This window comes from Grammomys surdaster, unplaced genomic scaffold, assembly GCF_004785775.1.
Source record: "Grammomys surdaster isolate TR1022 unplaced genomic scaffold, NIH_TR_1.0 62, whole genome shotgun sequence".
NCBI lineage: Eukaryota > Metazoa > Chordata > Mammalia > Rodentia > Muridae > Grammomys > Grammomys surdaster.
This window is the reverse complement of record NW_021604564.1, coordinates 542,852-559,706: the sequence shown is the minus strand read 5'-3', so window position 1 is coordinate 559,706 and position 16,855 is coordinate 542,852. Positions and strand designations below refer to the sequence as shown.

The 16,855-nt window shown below is 54.7% G+C and overlaps 1 protein-coding gene across 1 annotated transcript in view; it reads right to left on the bottom strand.

Moving 5' to 3' along the window:
• The window catches only part of Kdm4b (lysine demethylase 4B), an 80,060-nt gene that overhangs the window by 8,626 nt on the left and 54,579 nt on the right, over positions 1–16,855 (bottom strand). Inside the window, exons 9-12 of the mRNA XM_028762666.1 lie at positions 9,562–9,758; positions 4,903–5,004; positions 4,573–4,760; positions 219–607 (exon numbers count right to left, since the gene is read on the bottom strand). Of these exons, the coding sequence (XP_028618499.1) occupies positions 219–607; positions 4,573–4,760; positions 4,903–5,004; positions 9,562–9,758 (876 nt within the window). The remainder of the gene's footprint in view (positions 1–218; positions 608–4,572; positions 4,761–4,902; positions 5,005–9,561; positions 9,759–16,855) is intronic.

The window sequence follows — 16,855 nt, the reverse complement described above, 5'->3', positions numbered from 1 at the left end:
CTGTCATCCACATCTCACACCACACACACACACACACTCCTGTCATCACACACACACACACACTCCTGTCATCCACATCTCTCTCTCTCTCTCACACACAAACACACACACACACACTCCTGTCTCCCACAGCGTGCACACACACACATTTGCACACACACTTGCCTCCCTGTAGGTGGGCAGGTCCACCAATGCACCTGTTGCCCTTAATCACCCACCTGTGAGTCACTAGCCTGGGCCTGCTCTTCCTCTTCTGGCCCCAGCTCCATGGGTGCCAACTGTGGGTGGGTAGCATGCTCCCTGTCCCCATCAGTGCTGCTGCTGCGGGGCAGCACGTACAGCATTGGGATAATGGGCCGTGGCCGCACCTCTGTTTCCTCAACTGGCACCCCAGGAGGCACGACATTGAGGGGTGTTGGTGGAGGAACCCGCTCTGCAGCCATGGGGCCCATGGCTGGCCCTGGAGACTTGGGTTGGGGTGGTGTCCTCAGGACCTCCTCGGTGGGGAACAGGGCTGGTGGGGCAGACAGCAATGGGGGTGACAGTGGGCTGGGAGTCTTCTTCTTACTCCTGGCCTTAGTTGGCCGAGGCTTGCCTCTGCCATCCTCTGGGGAGAGAAAGAGCCATTCAGAACCAAGTGGAAGCAGATGGAAGCACTGGTGACGCTTCAGTGTCCTCAAAAACTTGGACAAGTTCAACCTCCACAAGTGCCAAGTACTGGACTGCTACACTTAAAGAGATTCCTGACCTGGTTTAGAGCTGCAACCTGCCATCCCAGCACTCAAGGTGTGGGAGGAGCAGAAGAGCTAGCCTGGGCTCATGGTACCAGCTTAAAAACAAAACAAAGCAAAATCCCAGAGCCTTCTGGAATTAGGCGTGGGGGGAAGGGAGAAGCTGGGTCTCAGGAAGGCTGTGAAGGTGCTCAGCTGCCCGGAGCCAAGGGTCCTGCCAAGCCAGCATGCCCGTGAGAGAAGCTGCTCTTCTTATAAACAGACTGCTACATGTGTCTACAGTTACTGCAAACAACACACCACACAGCCACTAAAGGGACCCAGCGTCAGATGGGCCCCGGGACAGTCCTGACAGGTGATATAAAGGAGAGGGGCCAAGGGGACTTGCCTTTGGTGGTTCTTTTAGTTTGGCTGTACATGAACCCGGGACAGGTGATGGGGACAGAACGATCAGGGTCTGATTACTCCTAACATGCTCTTCAGGGAGTGGCCTGGAGCCTAGCCCTCTACATTGGGCTCCATGGGTTCATGGATTCAATGTCACCTAAGGGTGTTATGAAACCTGCTCTGAGTGGCCTGGGCTGGCGAACCCAGGCCTGGAACTCGACACCTGCCCCACCCAGCCAGGCCACTGATGGAAGAGGGTGGGAGAGTAGCGTCCTCTCCCTTCCTCACACCAGAGTCTGGTGCCGGGAGTAGGCCACCTTTGGGTGACACATCCTCCAAAGGCAAGGGCTCACTAGTCCAGACGACAGCTTGCACTCTGTCTCCAGTGTGTTGGATGGCACTTCCAACCCTGACACCCAGCTTCCCACCTTGCAATGGAACACGGGTGGAAACAGGTGGGGTACTCCAGCCCTGACTCACTCATCCCAGGGTTTCTGTGGTCACCAAGGACCATGATGAACCCTCACAGGATGTGCCCTGGGATGCAGGAAAAAAACCCAACTGTTGTGCAGTGACTGGTGAGCTGTGGCCAGGTGGCCCCAACATATCTGTGTTTGTCAGCCTGCCTGGTTCAGGATCACAGGCCATGGGAGGTCAAGGGGTGTGGTTGGTAGGCCACATATCTATAGATGTGAGCTCTGTCCCAGCTCCTAAGGCTGGGCACACTTGGGAGAATACAGGTGCTTATCCCTCCTGGGTTGCTGAGCCAGAGTTGCCCAGCCGTGGTTCTGTCAAGGGCCACTCTGCCAGCTCAGACCTATCATGGAACCAAGGTCCAGCTGTGCTGTTGGGGGAGTCCCAAAGCATCACCTGTCACTGCCCAGGAAGACAGGTTTTGGAATAGGAGGGCAGTGCCTGGGACACTGCCTTCTCACCAACCACTCAGTTCTTAGTGTTCTGTTCTGTGGAGAGTCTGGCTCCCTTCTGTGGTACACCAAGCTCAGGCTCCAGAGTAGCGGAGGCCCTACTGTGCCACAGCCACTGTGACTATTTCCTGTCCCTCAAGTGATAGCCAGGCCTCCAGGTATGTGGCTCAACTGGACAGGCAAAAAGGCGGAGGTGCAGCTGTCCCCACACAGAAGGTGGAATGAGCAGATGCAAAAGAAGCAGTTACTTCAGCCCTTACTGCATTCCTGAGTGACAGGGCATCTCGTGTGCTTGTGGAGACCTGGAGACAGGGTGGGTTAGGGAGACAACCTCTTGAGGAGACTGCGGTGGATTAGGGAGATGACCTCTTGCTCTTCAAGAAGGCCCTTGAAGCTCTTGTGACTGTCCCATCCTATAGCACGGGCTCAGGAATATGAGCTGTCAACCTCCCGCCCCCCAGGCTGTCCTGCCCTGTCAGCAGAAGCAGACTGGGGTCCCCACCTCTGAACAGAGGTCCCTCAAGATTCATATCATGTCCCAGAATTCACATCTTGAGAGTAGCCACCAACAGCACAAATGATATTATGCTGAGGGTGCCTCTGGTGTCTTCACAGGAGGGGCCCTGGGGTTGGCACTCCTTCCAGCTTTGGGACACACCATTCCTGAATCTTATACACTGGCCAAATGGTAGTCTGTGGACTTCTGATCCCTCAACCTGGGAGATGTGACCCAGAGGTCCACACATGTATCACATCTTCAGAACTGACCAGACGGTTGTGATCTTGCCACACGTGGTCACAGCAGGTGCCTGTGATACACAGGGCTCTGGCAGCAGTTTATCTGTGAAGCTAGTGGCACCCTCCTTCCTCACACCCATCAGAGGGGACATCCTGAGTGTCATTTGAGTTCCTTTCCAACAGGAGGCACACCAAGCCTGACAGTCTGTCACCATCCTTGGTGGCCCCGAGTCTACTGGAATGCTGAGAAGCTCCTGTTCATAGTGGAGGCCGCCCATCCCAGAAGTGGGCAGCAGCCCCTGAAAATGGAGGCCCACAGGTGGGGCAAACTGAGATATGTGGCCATGGCCTGGTGTGGTTCTTGTGGCCACCTCTTTGACTGCTGGGGTACATCAGGAACCTGACCATCTCCACCTGCTCCAGTAACCTGCCTGGTGACTGCTCTTTCTGCTCTCTGAGAAGGAGGCCTTAGATACCATCAGACACACTGACCATCATCCATGTCCTCAGGAAAATGTTGCCTACCATGAGGAAGGACACTGCTTTCACTTAAAGCTGACAAGTTCAAGGTCAAGGAACAGATAACAACAGTTCCTTAAGTTCTTTTTTTTGTTTGTTTGTTTGTTTTTGTTTTTCGAGACAGGGTTTCTCTGGCTGTCCTGGAACTCACTCGGTAGACCAGGCTGGCCTCGAACTCAGAAATCTGCCTGCCTCTGCCTCTCAAGTGCTGGGATTAAAGGCGTGCACCACCACCGCCCGGCAGTTCCTTAAGTTCTTAAGTCAGCAGCAGACAGTGGGAGCCTCCAACAACAGCCACATATTGCCCCTGGGGTCTGGGGCTTTGTCACATTCCATTCTATATAGGTAGAGCCAAGGACTCTGAGGTCACCATGGGATCCTCAGAGGAAGAAGGATAAGAAGCAGACAGACTGGGTGATGCCATGCTGCTGGGTGAGTCAAAGAGACCACTTCCCACCAATAAACATATACTTCAAGGTACCAAGATCCCATAACTGGTCACTTGGCTACAGGTAGCTCATCAGCCAGTGTGAGATGCAGAAGCAGAGAGCCCAGGCTAGACCTTCAGTATGCCACCTACTTCCTATGGCTTCTCTGTATGTTTGTGGATGTTGGCATCACTCCTGCCCTCAGGTCCTGCGAATCCACTTATTCCATGATGACCCAAGGCCTTCTGCATGCCAGCAGGCACCTTACCTCCATGTTCCAGCCCCACTCAGGCATCCAGTTTGGAGCTCCCTGGATCTGTGGCCATCAGTTTCTTCTCAGCTGATATCAGCCTGAACTCGCTGTGTAGCTGGTTCTGACTGGCTGGGTGGGAACTGCTGTCCACCAGTGGCCTAGCTTGTCATAGTACTTGCAGGCCTTGAGTCTCTGGTCATGTGTGGCCTTGCCCATGGCCCCATGAGTCACTCTGTCTGTGCTCACATTACATCGTGGCCACCCTGCTCTCCCCCATTTGGCTTTTCTAGGCAGGAAGACCCTGTCACGGTGTGCTGTGGACAGTTCTCTTGTGTGTAACTCCCCCCAGCAGCCACTGGGAATCTGAGATGTGGCCTTTAACCACTGCCTCACACTGCAGAAAGTCCAGAGAGGGAAGCCCTACCCTACCTGGGCACAAGGCTACAACTGAATGGAAGCTGGCAGCAGGAGTGAGGCATGCATGTGCAGCTCAAGGTCCCCATGTGCACAGATGGCTTGTGGTGTACCCTGGCCAGCAGGAGCAAGACCAAAAGGACCCAAACTCCACGCTGCAAGTACCCAGCACTGACCTTCCACGCCCTCAGCCTCATGGCCCTGTGAGGGTAGCAGTTCCTCCTCTTCCTCGTCCTCAGGCATGGTCTCCCCCCGGGAACAGCCCCTGGCTTCATCCAGACCAGCTACCCCAGCCATGACTTCCCCTGGAGACCTGGAGTCTTCAGGCTTTGACTTCTTGGGCTGGGTCCGTCTCCGGTGTGACCTAGCGGAGGGTACTGGTCAGACAGAAGAGGAAACGGACACAGTCCAGGGTGGGCAGGCCAAGGAGCAGGGCTGGGGGAAGCAGGTGATGGTGGCACGGGATGGGCAGAATGCTGGGGGCGGATGCGAGGGAGATCACTTACGCCGGCCCTGGCCTCCTGGTCGGCTCACGCCTCCTCTCTAGACTCGGTCTCCTCTCCTCCTCAGCCTTTCTCCAGGGTCTGCTCTCCTTGACACTAATTTGTCTAGAATGTAAATTTTAGGGTTTTCCTCTGGCTCCCCGGCCCTCTCTACAGCCCTCCACATGAAGCTCTCAGGCCCTGAACCCAGCCTGAGCATAGCAACATGCCATCCTCCTAGCAGCAGGGATGGTCCCTGACACCAACAAACCAGCCCTGACAGACAGGATAAGACGCAAGGCTGTGGGGCTTAGGCTCACTGAATGAGGGCACAGACAGGACCTCCCCTAAAGCTGTTTAGACTGACAAGGGAGAGTGACTTCCTGCAGCTGTGTCCCTGGCATGCCCAGCCCATTAGCTTTCACCCATCACAGCCCCGCAGTAGCCCAGAAGAGCTGGGAAGACTTTGCAGTATCTGCTCCTAAGTATTGGCCTATGGTTCTGGTCGTGACCTGCCCTCCTCTCCCTCACTTCTGTGGCTGAAACCCGCCCCCCCACCCCCCGACCAAGGCAGGATCCCTCGGTGAATGTGCGAGCCCCACAAGATGACCAGCAGGCAAGCAGGTGGCATTCCAAGGACGCAGGCAGAGGGAGAGTGTGCACACACAGTGGCTGTAGGAGGATGGGCTGAGGGACAGGCAGGAGGGGGTGGGAAGCACTGACAGAGGAGAGAGAGGAGGGATTGGGGACATGGGTCCTCGGATCCAGGGACATTCTCTATCCCCTGGGGTAGGCAGCCCCAGCAACAGGGCGACTGGAAAACACCAAGTCAGGAAGTATGGTGGCTCAGACTCCAACTGTTCCCAGGGTCTAAGGTTGCTCCTGATGGCTCCCAGCTCCAGACAACGCTCACAGCCTGCTACCAACTCACCTGGCTGCAGCTTCCTGCAAGGCCCTGACTCAGTCCTGACCCTATTATGAGCTGGTACTGGAGGCTGTATCAGAGGTCTGGCCAGCCTTTGCACAAGCAGACTGGGACAGCACAGTTTACACCTGAGAATGGCAGCCAGCCTCTCAGGTTCCCACAGTCACAGTGCTTAAGGGCCCATTTGTGCCCATACCAGAAATAAGGACCTCAGGACTCACACGCATATGTTGCCCCCTCCAGAGCAGGGAGGGTCACTGTACATCAAAGAATAGCCATGCTGATGCTCTGTTATGGGAAGAAGCCCAGACCCAGTCCTGTCCCAACTGTCGCACCCCACACGAACGCCTCTTCCCCAGGCCTGACACTGACATGGCTGCCTTCTGGAGCAGCTCCTTCAGGCAGCCCCAGCACACTGCGCCCTTCCATCTGTGCGACCCGAAGCTGGGGACGGGCTCCTGGGGCCTGCAGTCTGCTTCAGACCCTCTTCTATTGGATGATTAATGCCTCTTGGCATCTCCAGGTGCTCTAGCCCCACTCTGACCTACTAAGCAGCTTGTCACCAGCTCCACACTGACGACCCTAGCAACCCTGGCCCTGTTCCAGGTGGCATACATCATGATGCCTCTAGCAAGATGAGCCTTCCATAGTCCTGCAGCTTTCAGGACTTAGAGTTGTGCTGGGCTGATGTGCATCCAGCATTAACTGTGTCAAGAAGGAAGTGTGTCCTGAAGAGCTGCAAGTCTGTCTTTCTTCCCCTGAGTCCAGCAGGCAGTCTGACCGAGGGACCCTGGAAAGAGATCCTGGGAAGGGACCACAGGCCACAGAGGCTTGCTCTGCAGCCTTTAGTCAGATGCCAACTCCTATGTTGGCCTGTTCTCTCTGGAAGCTCTGGGGGATTGCCTGCTGAACCCAGATGAGGGACCCATGGGCATGTACCACATTTTGGGCCATCATCACCATGCCACAAAACCAAGCTGCACAGAACCACTGCTGCAAGTGACTTTGCTTGTCTTAAAACTTGAGGAAGGCTGGACTCCTTTCCTCAACTTCTAGCGCCTTTTCTCTGCTGCTGCCTGGGGGCTCACATTTCCCTGAAGCACTATGGTCCAGCTTGTGCAGGCTTTCCCTGACTCTGCACTTCTGCCATGTTCTTTTGTGGCTTTGGAATCTCCTTGAAGACTCTCTGCTCTACCCTGACCTCTGGCCTTGTTCTGAGTTGGCATGAAGGGTGCACAGGAGGGTCGATGAGGGGCTTGCAGCTCCATGGGGACCACTGTTCGGATCAGAGCCACTGGATGGATCCCATACTGAAGATGCCAGTTTTCTGCCATGAGGTGAGTGGTGTTCACAAGGAGTAGGCCTGGCTGTGGGACTTAGCTTATGCAAGGCATCCAATGCTCCAACTTGGAGTCCCCAAAGTCCTGGCCCAGTCCGGCCTGCTCTGGTGATCCTCCTGCTATCTCATCCTGTCTCTGAGCCACCCAGCTGCTCTTAGCCACACACCAGTGGGCTCTGTAGATGGCTGAACTGGGCAACATTGTGTCCATTTTTAGAAGTCAAGTGTTGGCATGTGAATGACACATATTCTTCTGAGGCAAAAGCAGGAGACCCAGGACTTCAGTGGCAGGTGAAGAGGAAGCCCATAGCCTTTGCAGAGAGGCATGACATACAGTGAGAGATGACAGCTACAAATATGTGGTAACATGTGCCCCTAAAGTAGCTAGGAGGCTGCCGAAGGCTCTGGCTTCCCTCAAATGGCTCTATTTTTTGCCACTAAGTGGTAGGATTTAAAATATCTCCCAGGGAAATGAGGCACATTCTGGGGTTCAGGAGACATTTGTGAGGCTCTGGCTATGATTGGTTCTGGAGCTATCAGGCCAACTCTGGTGATGAGGTCAATAGGCTGGTGTGTCACACTGTAGATCACAGACACCTCCTGACCACTACATATCTACAGTGGGCCAGACTGACCAAGGAATGTGGCATTGTCTCCTGGTGGTTACCTGTGAAAGGGGTTGGAGTCAACCCGCCTGTTAAGCTGGCAGGTAACTGGGAATGGGGTCATAGGATAGCCTGAACAGAGGCTTGTGATGAGAAGCAGTCAGCCTGGGCCATGACGGGGCACAGAAGGGCCACCACGGGGCGAGGAGGCTGAGTACAGCATTGCTGGTGTAGATAGCATCTCCCAGCAAGGGGCCAATGGGAGCTGTCTGAAGGCAGAGGGCAGCGTGCTCTGAGCATCTGTAGACAACAATGGCCCAGCAGCCCCAGGCCCTGGTACATTGGGGAGATAGGTGTTCTGGCCCCACTCTGAACCCCTAATGTGCCTCAGTTTCCCAGGGAAGCCAAGCATGGTGCAGCTGAGGGAAGCTGGGTCCATGCTCAGTGCCATCCCAGCAGCACATGGAAGCACAGCAGGCCCGTCCCACAGAGACCAGGGCTTCTGCAGGAACAGCTGGCCGGCCTCTAACAGCTTTAACAGAGGTTATATCCTCAGGGGTGATGCTCATCCTCTGTGGCATCATCCTAGCTTTCAGAGAGCCAGGTGGAATGGTGCCTAGGGCAGGAAGCCTGTGAGAGGCTGGCTGCAGTGTAAGGGTGGGAGGTCCCATCTCTGGACAGCCCTGTATTACTGTGGTCCCGGAATGTGGTGTCTACTTGCTGGACCCTCACAACCATCTATCATGAAACCATTACAACACCCCACAGCTACACTCAGGCCACACAAGGCTGCTTCCCATGCCCCTGCAAGGCAGGAAATCAAATGAAGACACTGCAGAATGATCGAGAACCACAGCCTGCTCCCCAGGAAAGGACATAAAGAAGGAAACAGTGGGTAAGACTGCAGCACATGCAACAGTGTAGAAGAGAACATGGTGAGGAGGGAAGGTTTCAGACCACAGTCTGACTGTCCCAGACACAACTCCTATGGCCAGGGCCAAAGCACATCCAGCACTGATCCCTGGGCTAGACAAAGAACCCCTCAACTCCTGAGGAATGGAAGGTGGCAGGCTGCCAGGTACAGGCTGGGGCTGCAGCTGGTTCTAGAAGATACCACAGATTCTGCAAGATTTGAAACTCATCAGGATCCTTAATAGCAGTGACTACAGGTCAAGGCAGTAGGTATGTTCCTATGCAAGGTCTTATCAACACTGCTGGCTTCTGAGTGGTGGTCATAGCCTGGCCTGCTGGGTGCAGAGTTCCTGGACCTCCCTGGTCCTTCACAGGCAGACACCTGAGTTCTATGCACTCTTATAGCTGTGGCTGTAGCTCAGCTCTGAGGGCTATCCTTGGCCTATCAGAAGCTCAAACCCTGAGGAATAGCAGGAGACGAGGAATAAGACGGACACCTGGAGTGAGGGGCTGGGCCTAGCCATGCAGGCCTCCCCTTAGAAAATGGAGTCAGGTCGCTCCCCAGCCCTGTTACCTGCCCTGCCAAGGCTAGGCCACCTCTGCGGAGGGACATGGGCAGGGCTGCTGCAGCCATGTAAGGAGCAGGCCAGGAGGGTCCACACATCCTTAGGAGCATGGCACCTTCTATAGGCTTTGGCCCCATGAATGCTTGCAGGGGACCTGCCAGCACTCAGAGATCCAAGGGTATCAGGATTACATCACCAGGAAGTAGCAGCAAGCACTCAGATGCCCAGGGAGAGGGTCTGTGGCTCTGCCTGGGAGGCCCAGACAACTCTTGCTATAGAAGCAGAAATAAGAAAAAGAGTGGAGAGAGGGGGAGAGCACTGGGGGCAGCCACTCACCTACGCAGGAGCTTGGCCTTGAGTGAGGTGTGTGAGGCACTCCAGGAGCTGAGCTCAGGACTGCTCAAGGCTGTGGGCCTCGTGTGGTCCAGCACCGTGAGGTCCCGGCCTTGCTTCCACTGCTCATAGCGTTCGGGCTGCAGGATGCGTACAAACACGTCCATGGAGATCTTGACCATGTCCTTTCGACACGTACACTGTGGGGACAGGCAGAGGCTCTGAGTCTCTTGCCAGGCACCTGGCTCCCACACTGTGGACACAACCCAGTATGAGGCGAGACTACTAGTTCAGCCCCCTCTCTGCCCTCACCACAGGCAGGGAATGCCCATCAGTGAGTGGATGCCCAGCCTTGCCCAGCAAGAAGAAAAGGAAGACGGAAATGGAATCATTTCCAGAGGCCACCAATGGGTCTTTATAGATCAATCAACCAGGAGCAGGCAGTCTGGTTGCCATCCAAAGGAGCTTACCTAGAAGATGCAAGACTGGGTCTGGCAAATCCAGACAAGCTAGGGAGCGGCCAGCGCCCTGTGTTCACCACCTAGGCTGAATACTCCTCAGCCAATCTCCCTCCTGGCCTACATGACACAGGCCTCTCAAGCAGCATGACAACTGTGTCACAGAACAAGCTGGGCCAGAGTGATAAGGAGGCTGAGACACTCCCAAGTCTCTTCTCCTGGGGAGACTGCAGGCTGGGATGCTGCAGACAGGGTCTATCTGCAGATCTAAGCCCCCTGGGAGCTCGCTGCTCCCACTCTACAGCAGCTATGGCTCCATCTAGAGTGTCCTTAATAGAGAGGAAGAAAACAGGTGGGTGGCTATGATGAGACCTTCCCGGTTTCCCCATTCTACTGAAGAAACCTCAGCAAGGCTGGGCCTGGTACATGAGGACATGTCCTGCGGCTCCTACCCCTCTTTGCTTGAGGGGAGGGCGGGCACTGGGAATCTGTCTGGGTCCAGTGTGCTGAATGAGAGGGAGTGGGGTATTTATGGATGAGCGATTTCCAGCAAACTCAACTTGCTTAACGGGTATGTGCAAGATAGCATAGCGGCTGTGCAGGGATTTGGCCAGTCAGCAATGGGCGCAGATGGTGCCCAAGTTGTGTATTCCTGGGCCTGGCCTCACTGAGCCCTCATCAACTGAAGATTAAAGAATCTGTGCCAAGTGGCTCAGCCATGGCTTTGCCGTCAGTAATTAGCAAAAGCACCTGAGTGCTCCCATGGGCCCCCACAGACACTGCCGAAGCCAGCACAGAGCTGCCAGTACCAGCTGGCCTTGCAGTGACAGTTGCCTTCACATACCCTACATGAACTCTGCAGACATGGGGAGTATGTGGCCAAAAGCAAGTATTTTGAGGGGTGGGAAGCTGGGTCTGGTAGTAGTGGCCTGCTGGATCTAAAACACGGTCACCAGAGGAGGGTGACAAGGTGACCTGATGGCTCAGCCACAGGGACGGCTCGATCCATCTTCCAGGTGAGGCCCAAGCAGCCTCCCAGGACTCTGCATCTGGCTCCAGCAGCTTAGTAGCATCAGCACAGGAGACAGCAGACAGTTCTCCACTGTGGAGTCACTGTCTCCTGAGGGGCAGAGACTCATCTATGCAGAGGCTCTGACTGCTCTGCAGGCCGGAGCTCTCTCAGGGCTGGGTATCACCTTACTGGTACAAAGTCCCCCAGCCACAAAGAAGGAAAGCAGTGAGGACACTAAGGCCCACCCACTCCAGAGGAGGTATGGCTTCAGACTTCATTACCTCCTGAGGACAGAGCTTCTTTAGGGCTCAGCTACCAGTGCAATTTAGGGTCCCTCCTTGGTGGGCTGCTGTCACCTGGATGTTCCACTGCCACCTGGGATTCAGGGGTGGCCACAGCCCTTTCTAGTGAGCTCAGTCTGTGATGGAACAGTGTGTTACCCCTGCTGGAGAGTAGCAAGTTCTGAAGATGCCTGACAGCAAAAGGGGGTCCTTGCGGGGCCAGGTGGCACCACTCACCAAAGCCGCTGGCACTACCTTATTTGGCTCTTCAGCAGCTAGGCTTGAGGGTGTCCTGGGACAAATGACTAACAACACAATGCCACAGACACCTCACATTTCCACTGAAGCTGCCAAGAGGACCTGCACCCAACTACCTGTAGGGCCCGTACCCTGGCCTGGCACCCAGTTATGAACCCAAGTGCCATGATGGCACTGCACAGCACAGCCAGGGGACTCCAGCTACACTCCAGGAGCCCATACTCAGTGCAGTTTGCCAAGAACCTTCCAGAACCTGAGGCACAGGCATTTCACCTGCAGCAGCCTCCTTTTTCTACCATCCCTGAATGGCAGCCTATGAATAGGACAGTCCTACCAGGCATGCCTACCACTAGGCACCTCTGAGGGCTTTGCAGGTACCTCATACAGAGTAGTACAATCCTCCAGCTTAGCATTTGAGATGGTGGTCATGGAACCCAACCAGAGCCCCACCCCAGCTGCTATGCTCCACACCTGAGGGTGAGAAAGCAGACAGATCACCCTATTGCTTGGCTGGGCCCGTGGCTTTCTGCTCTGGAGGCCTCCCTGAGGAGGTCTGGGCATGGGAAGGCCAGGAACATTCCCCAGTCACTAACCTGGACATGGCCACCTGCTCAGTCTGGCTCAGAATTGGGCTTGGGGACAATGCAAGGGAAGGCTCCCCTAGAGTTCTTCCTGAGGCTGCACTGTAGTCTTGAGCAAGGTCCTGTCACAGACCTATAGAAATGGCCTAGGCAGAGGGTAAACGGAGACAGCTGTCACTCACATATGACTAGCTGGAGAGTATGGCAGGGCACAGGTTACCATCGGTGTGACTACTTGTCACTGTCTGAGGTGATGAGCAGATCAAGTGAATGGCAGGGCTGCTGCTACATCCATGGCGTACAGTACAGTCTGCAGCTGGGATGACTGAGACCTCCCTGAATTGAGAGTGCAAGGCACAGAACTGCAACCAGCTTAGGATGTGGCATAGGTGTTAGCAGTGCAAGGTTGTCAGGGGCGGCCCTGCTTATACACTGAAGTCAGCAATAGGCCTAAGTCAGCTTGCTAACACAAAGTCTTGGGTCTCTGTGGAAAAACACTGAAACAGATAGCTATAGGATCTTGTAAACTGGCAGCTTTGGTGGAAATTTACCAGCCTGGATGAGAACAAGTAGTCATGGGTCTTGTGGATAGTCATAGACCTTGGGTAGCCTTGGTGGATAGTACCAACTTAGATAAGGACAAGTGACTCATAGGTGGAGTCATAGTGACCTGTCCCCTGAACCTTCACCCAGCCGTTACCCTGTTCTGGAAGATATCTGTGCTCCCCCTGAACACCTACGCTCCTGAGTCATCCCCTTCCCCACATCCTGCCTTTTTGTGTATAAAACCTGTGTGTGAAAAAGTAAAAATTACGGTTTGATCAGCCTATAGACAAGCTGTGGTTCTTTGCGTTCACCTGTTTTTCCCCATCCTCTCTTTCAAGTGACCTCCTGGACCCCTGTTTAATGCCCTGCTGGAGTACAGAGTGGAGCCCCCGGTTGGTGACTAGGACCCTGCCTGACTGCCTCAAGATGCCCAGCACAAGTAATAGGTCACAGGTGAGTGGAACTGTCCACAAGGGTTGCAATCACGGCCCCTCCCTGTGTGCCACCTCCCTGCTGGGGTCTAGGGCAGGGAAGCATGGAAAAAAACAGGAAGTAACAGCTCTACTCCACTTCTTGCTCTCCAGGACCCCAAAGCGAACTGCAGGTCCCCAGCCCTGTAAAAGCTGATGTCTTGTTGCCTCATGCCAGCTCTGGGGGAGGGGCTTCCACACTGACATTGAAGCACAGACACAGCAGTGCCTTCTGGGATGCAAGGAAGGTTAGTCTCCTGCTGCTGGGCCATAAAAGAGAGGGACATGTGCCAGCAGAGCCTGGGAACCCCACTTCTGCTTCCTGTTCCTCTCCACCATCATCAGGAGTTAGCCAGAGAGAAGTGACACCTGTATCTCCAGCTGCCAACCCTGCTATTCTCAGCTCCACTCTGAAAAAAGCCTCCTCTGAGAAGTCTTTGTAACTACCCAAGAGAAAGTGACCACAGCCAGGCAGAGCTGGGGAGCTTTGGTGAAGTACAACACACCTTAGGCACTGGGCCCTGACCTATGCTTCCCAGGCATGCAGGGGTGTGCTGCTCTCCTGACTACCACACGTGGTGACCCATCAAGGACTGTGAGCCACAGTGGCATAGCTTTGTGGCCAAAAGGCTCAAAGCTGCCCCTTGGCTAGCAATCATGTCTTTCTTGCCAAGCAGAACTCACAGGCAAAGAAGAGTTGGAATCTGCAGTGGGTACAATGAGCACAGAGTGACTCAGAGGAATGATCTGCCACATGCTTCTCAACCTGGAGCCAAGCTTGGACAGCCCATCTGGACCAGCTTCCAGCTCTGCATACAGATGCTAGGGAGTCTATGGCTCCCACCTCCCTACACATGCTACCTCGTCTTACTTTGTAAACAAATGGCATCCTGCAGCCATCACTCTACATCCTGCCACAGTCACGTGGCCACTTTACAGCTAAGATGATGCTGAGCACCTCCTCGGGGCTGTGTCCAGAGCTTAGTGGAGCTGCACATGGCACAGAAACCTTTAATGTGCTTCTGCCTAAGAGTCCCCACCTGTGCTGACAGCAGCATCTTGCTTCCTTGGGTGGCCCTCACTCCTGAGTACTGGTACTCCTCAAAGCATGTGACCTGCTCCTGCCTGTCTGTGTCACTATCCACTTCCCTACACAGATCCTGATGGAGACCAATTGTCCACCCCAGATCCTTCTAGGCCACTGACTATCAGGAGCAGCCAGGTCAGTGAGCTCCTCAGAGACACGAAGGAGACATGTCTTCCCAGGCTACCCAAGTCACAGAAGTGATTGTCTAATGAAGTTGAAATGACAGGGTGTGGCAGGCAAACATGGGACAAAGGCCCCATATTTCCCTTGTGTGGCTGGACCAGGGCTCTGTGCCTAGCTAAACCTTGCCCCAGGGCCATCCCCATGAACGAACTGTGTCTGTATACCATGCATCTCTAGTGAATAAAGACTGTGGATGCATCTTATATGTAGTGGGGTGCATGTATGCTTATTCTAGCCCCACTGAGGGCTTGCAGGCCCTTGGTTTCCTGGCTCCTTCAGGGCTGTGTCAGGCACAGAGGCTCTGCCTCGACTGCGACCATGTCCCTGGGGCTCCCCCTTCCTCACACTTTGAGTCTTCCTACTACCTCACTCAAGTCAGGCTAGGTGCATGGCAGTGAGGCCACCTGGGTTCCCAGGATCCTCCGTAGGCTCTGAGCTCTGGTTGGCGGCTGTGTTTTTTTGAGCGGCCTGGTTATACTAGAACCGTCTCATGCAAAACCGTGAGCTGGGGGAGGTAACAACTGGGGAGGAGATGAATAAAATGCAGCTCAATAAAACCACCAACCCGGACAGCACGTTACCGCAGGGGCTCTCCTGCTCTCAGCAATGTGGCCGGGACAACTCTCAGCCATGGCATAGGAACCAGGGCGGAACACCGAGCCTGCTGTTGGGGTGGCTGGCATTTGCTGAGAGTAGGACACGGCATCCCTGAAAAGCATCAGTTCTGGAGGGGACAACAACACTGTCCCCAGCTCACCGCCAAGGTCACTCATGGCTGGACACATTCAGATGTGAATGCCCCTGTACCCAGGTCTGTACCACATCCCTTCTACATAGACAACATGACCAGGCCTGGGGCCTAGGAGTCAGGGGAGGGGAGGGACACTGACCACCCCACTGGCCTGATGAAGACTGGGCCACAGTGGGTCCTCTGGATGCCTGGCTCAGGCCTGGTTTGTCAGTTCCTAAAGGTAGACCTTGCTAAACCACAGTACCACGCCAGCTGGCTGTGGCTATGCACACCCTTTTTCAGTGACCATAGCCTTCTAGGTCAGAAATAACTTTTAAAAAATAATGTAGCTGAGACTGACCTCAAACTTGGGGCAATCTTCCTGCCTCCGCCTCCTGAGTATTGGGGTGACAGACATGCACCAGTCCCCTAGTAGAGGAAGGCAAGCTCAATGACTGAAGAAATATGTTAGCAGAGCTGTCTGTTTAAGGGCAACACTCCGGCCCACTAAGGGTTACAGCACAGAGCTCTGGCTGTGGCTTGGCCCATTTCTGCTGTGATTGCCAGCACTGGGACAACAGACAGTTCATTAGGGAGCCGCAGAGACCTGAGCACAGGATGATTAGGCGCCAGCTCACAGTGCTGCCTGGCAGGGCCTGTGCCCCCCAGCAGTCTCTGGTGTCATGATGCCCCTTGTGTGGCACTGCACCCATGACAACATCCACCTCCCCGCCCCCCAGCATATAGGTCATTTGTCCTGGGTGGCACCAGGGGACAGACAGTGGGCAGGAAGCTGGCAGCATTAGCCTGTCTTCTCTCCCTATGCTGCTCTTTGTCTGAGTCCTGTTAGCCCCTGCTTTGTGAAAACCTTAGTGTGACCATCATAAGCCAAAAATTTGGCAATGCCATGCCAGGGGCCTTCTAGAGCAGCTCACAACATTCTAGCATCCCTTGCTGTGGGAATCCCTGGAACCTCTGTTTACTCATGGGGAAATTGACGAACACAGTTGCAATGCACAGGCTATATAATAGGGGGTGTCCAGGGTCTGTGTCTATGATCTATTGTTCACTTAACCTACTGGGGACTCTGTGGCAGAGGCAGAGGTTTATCAGCATGCACCTCCTCAGCCAGAGACCTCAAATGACACTTAGGAACACTGTTGCTATCATGGCTGTTGGAGCTTCCGACATGGGGTGTAAGGCTAGGGTATCCCACAGAAAATGCCAAGACCACATACTGTGCTGGGGAGCCCATGCTAGGACACCTGTCTAGATCTTTCCTCCCCCAGCTGTGGCCAGCTGTGCCACAAGAAGGCTGTGCCAGCCTTGCACAGGACCCTTTTTGCTCTCACTGGCCTTCTGGAGAGACAGCACAGAAGCCGTGTGACAGGGATGGAGGAGAAATACACGTCACAACAGCCACCACACACACACAGCTCTGCCATGGCACACATGAGAAATACACGTCACAACAGCCACCACACGAATACAGCTCTGCCACGGCACACATGAGAAATACACGTCACAACAGCCACCACACGCACACAGCTCTGCCACGGCACACATGAGAAATACACATCACAACAGCCACGACACGAATACAGCTCTGCCACGGCACACATGAGGGGTCAGTGGAGCACAACGGCCAAGTGGTAGCACCACCTCAGACCCTGTGATTCCAGCTGCAGTCC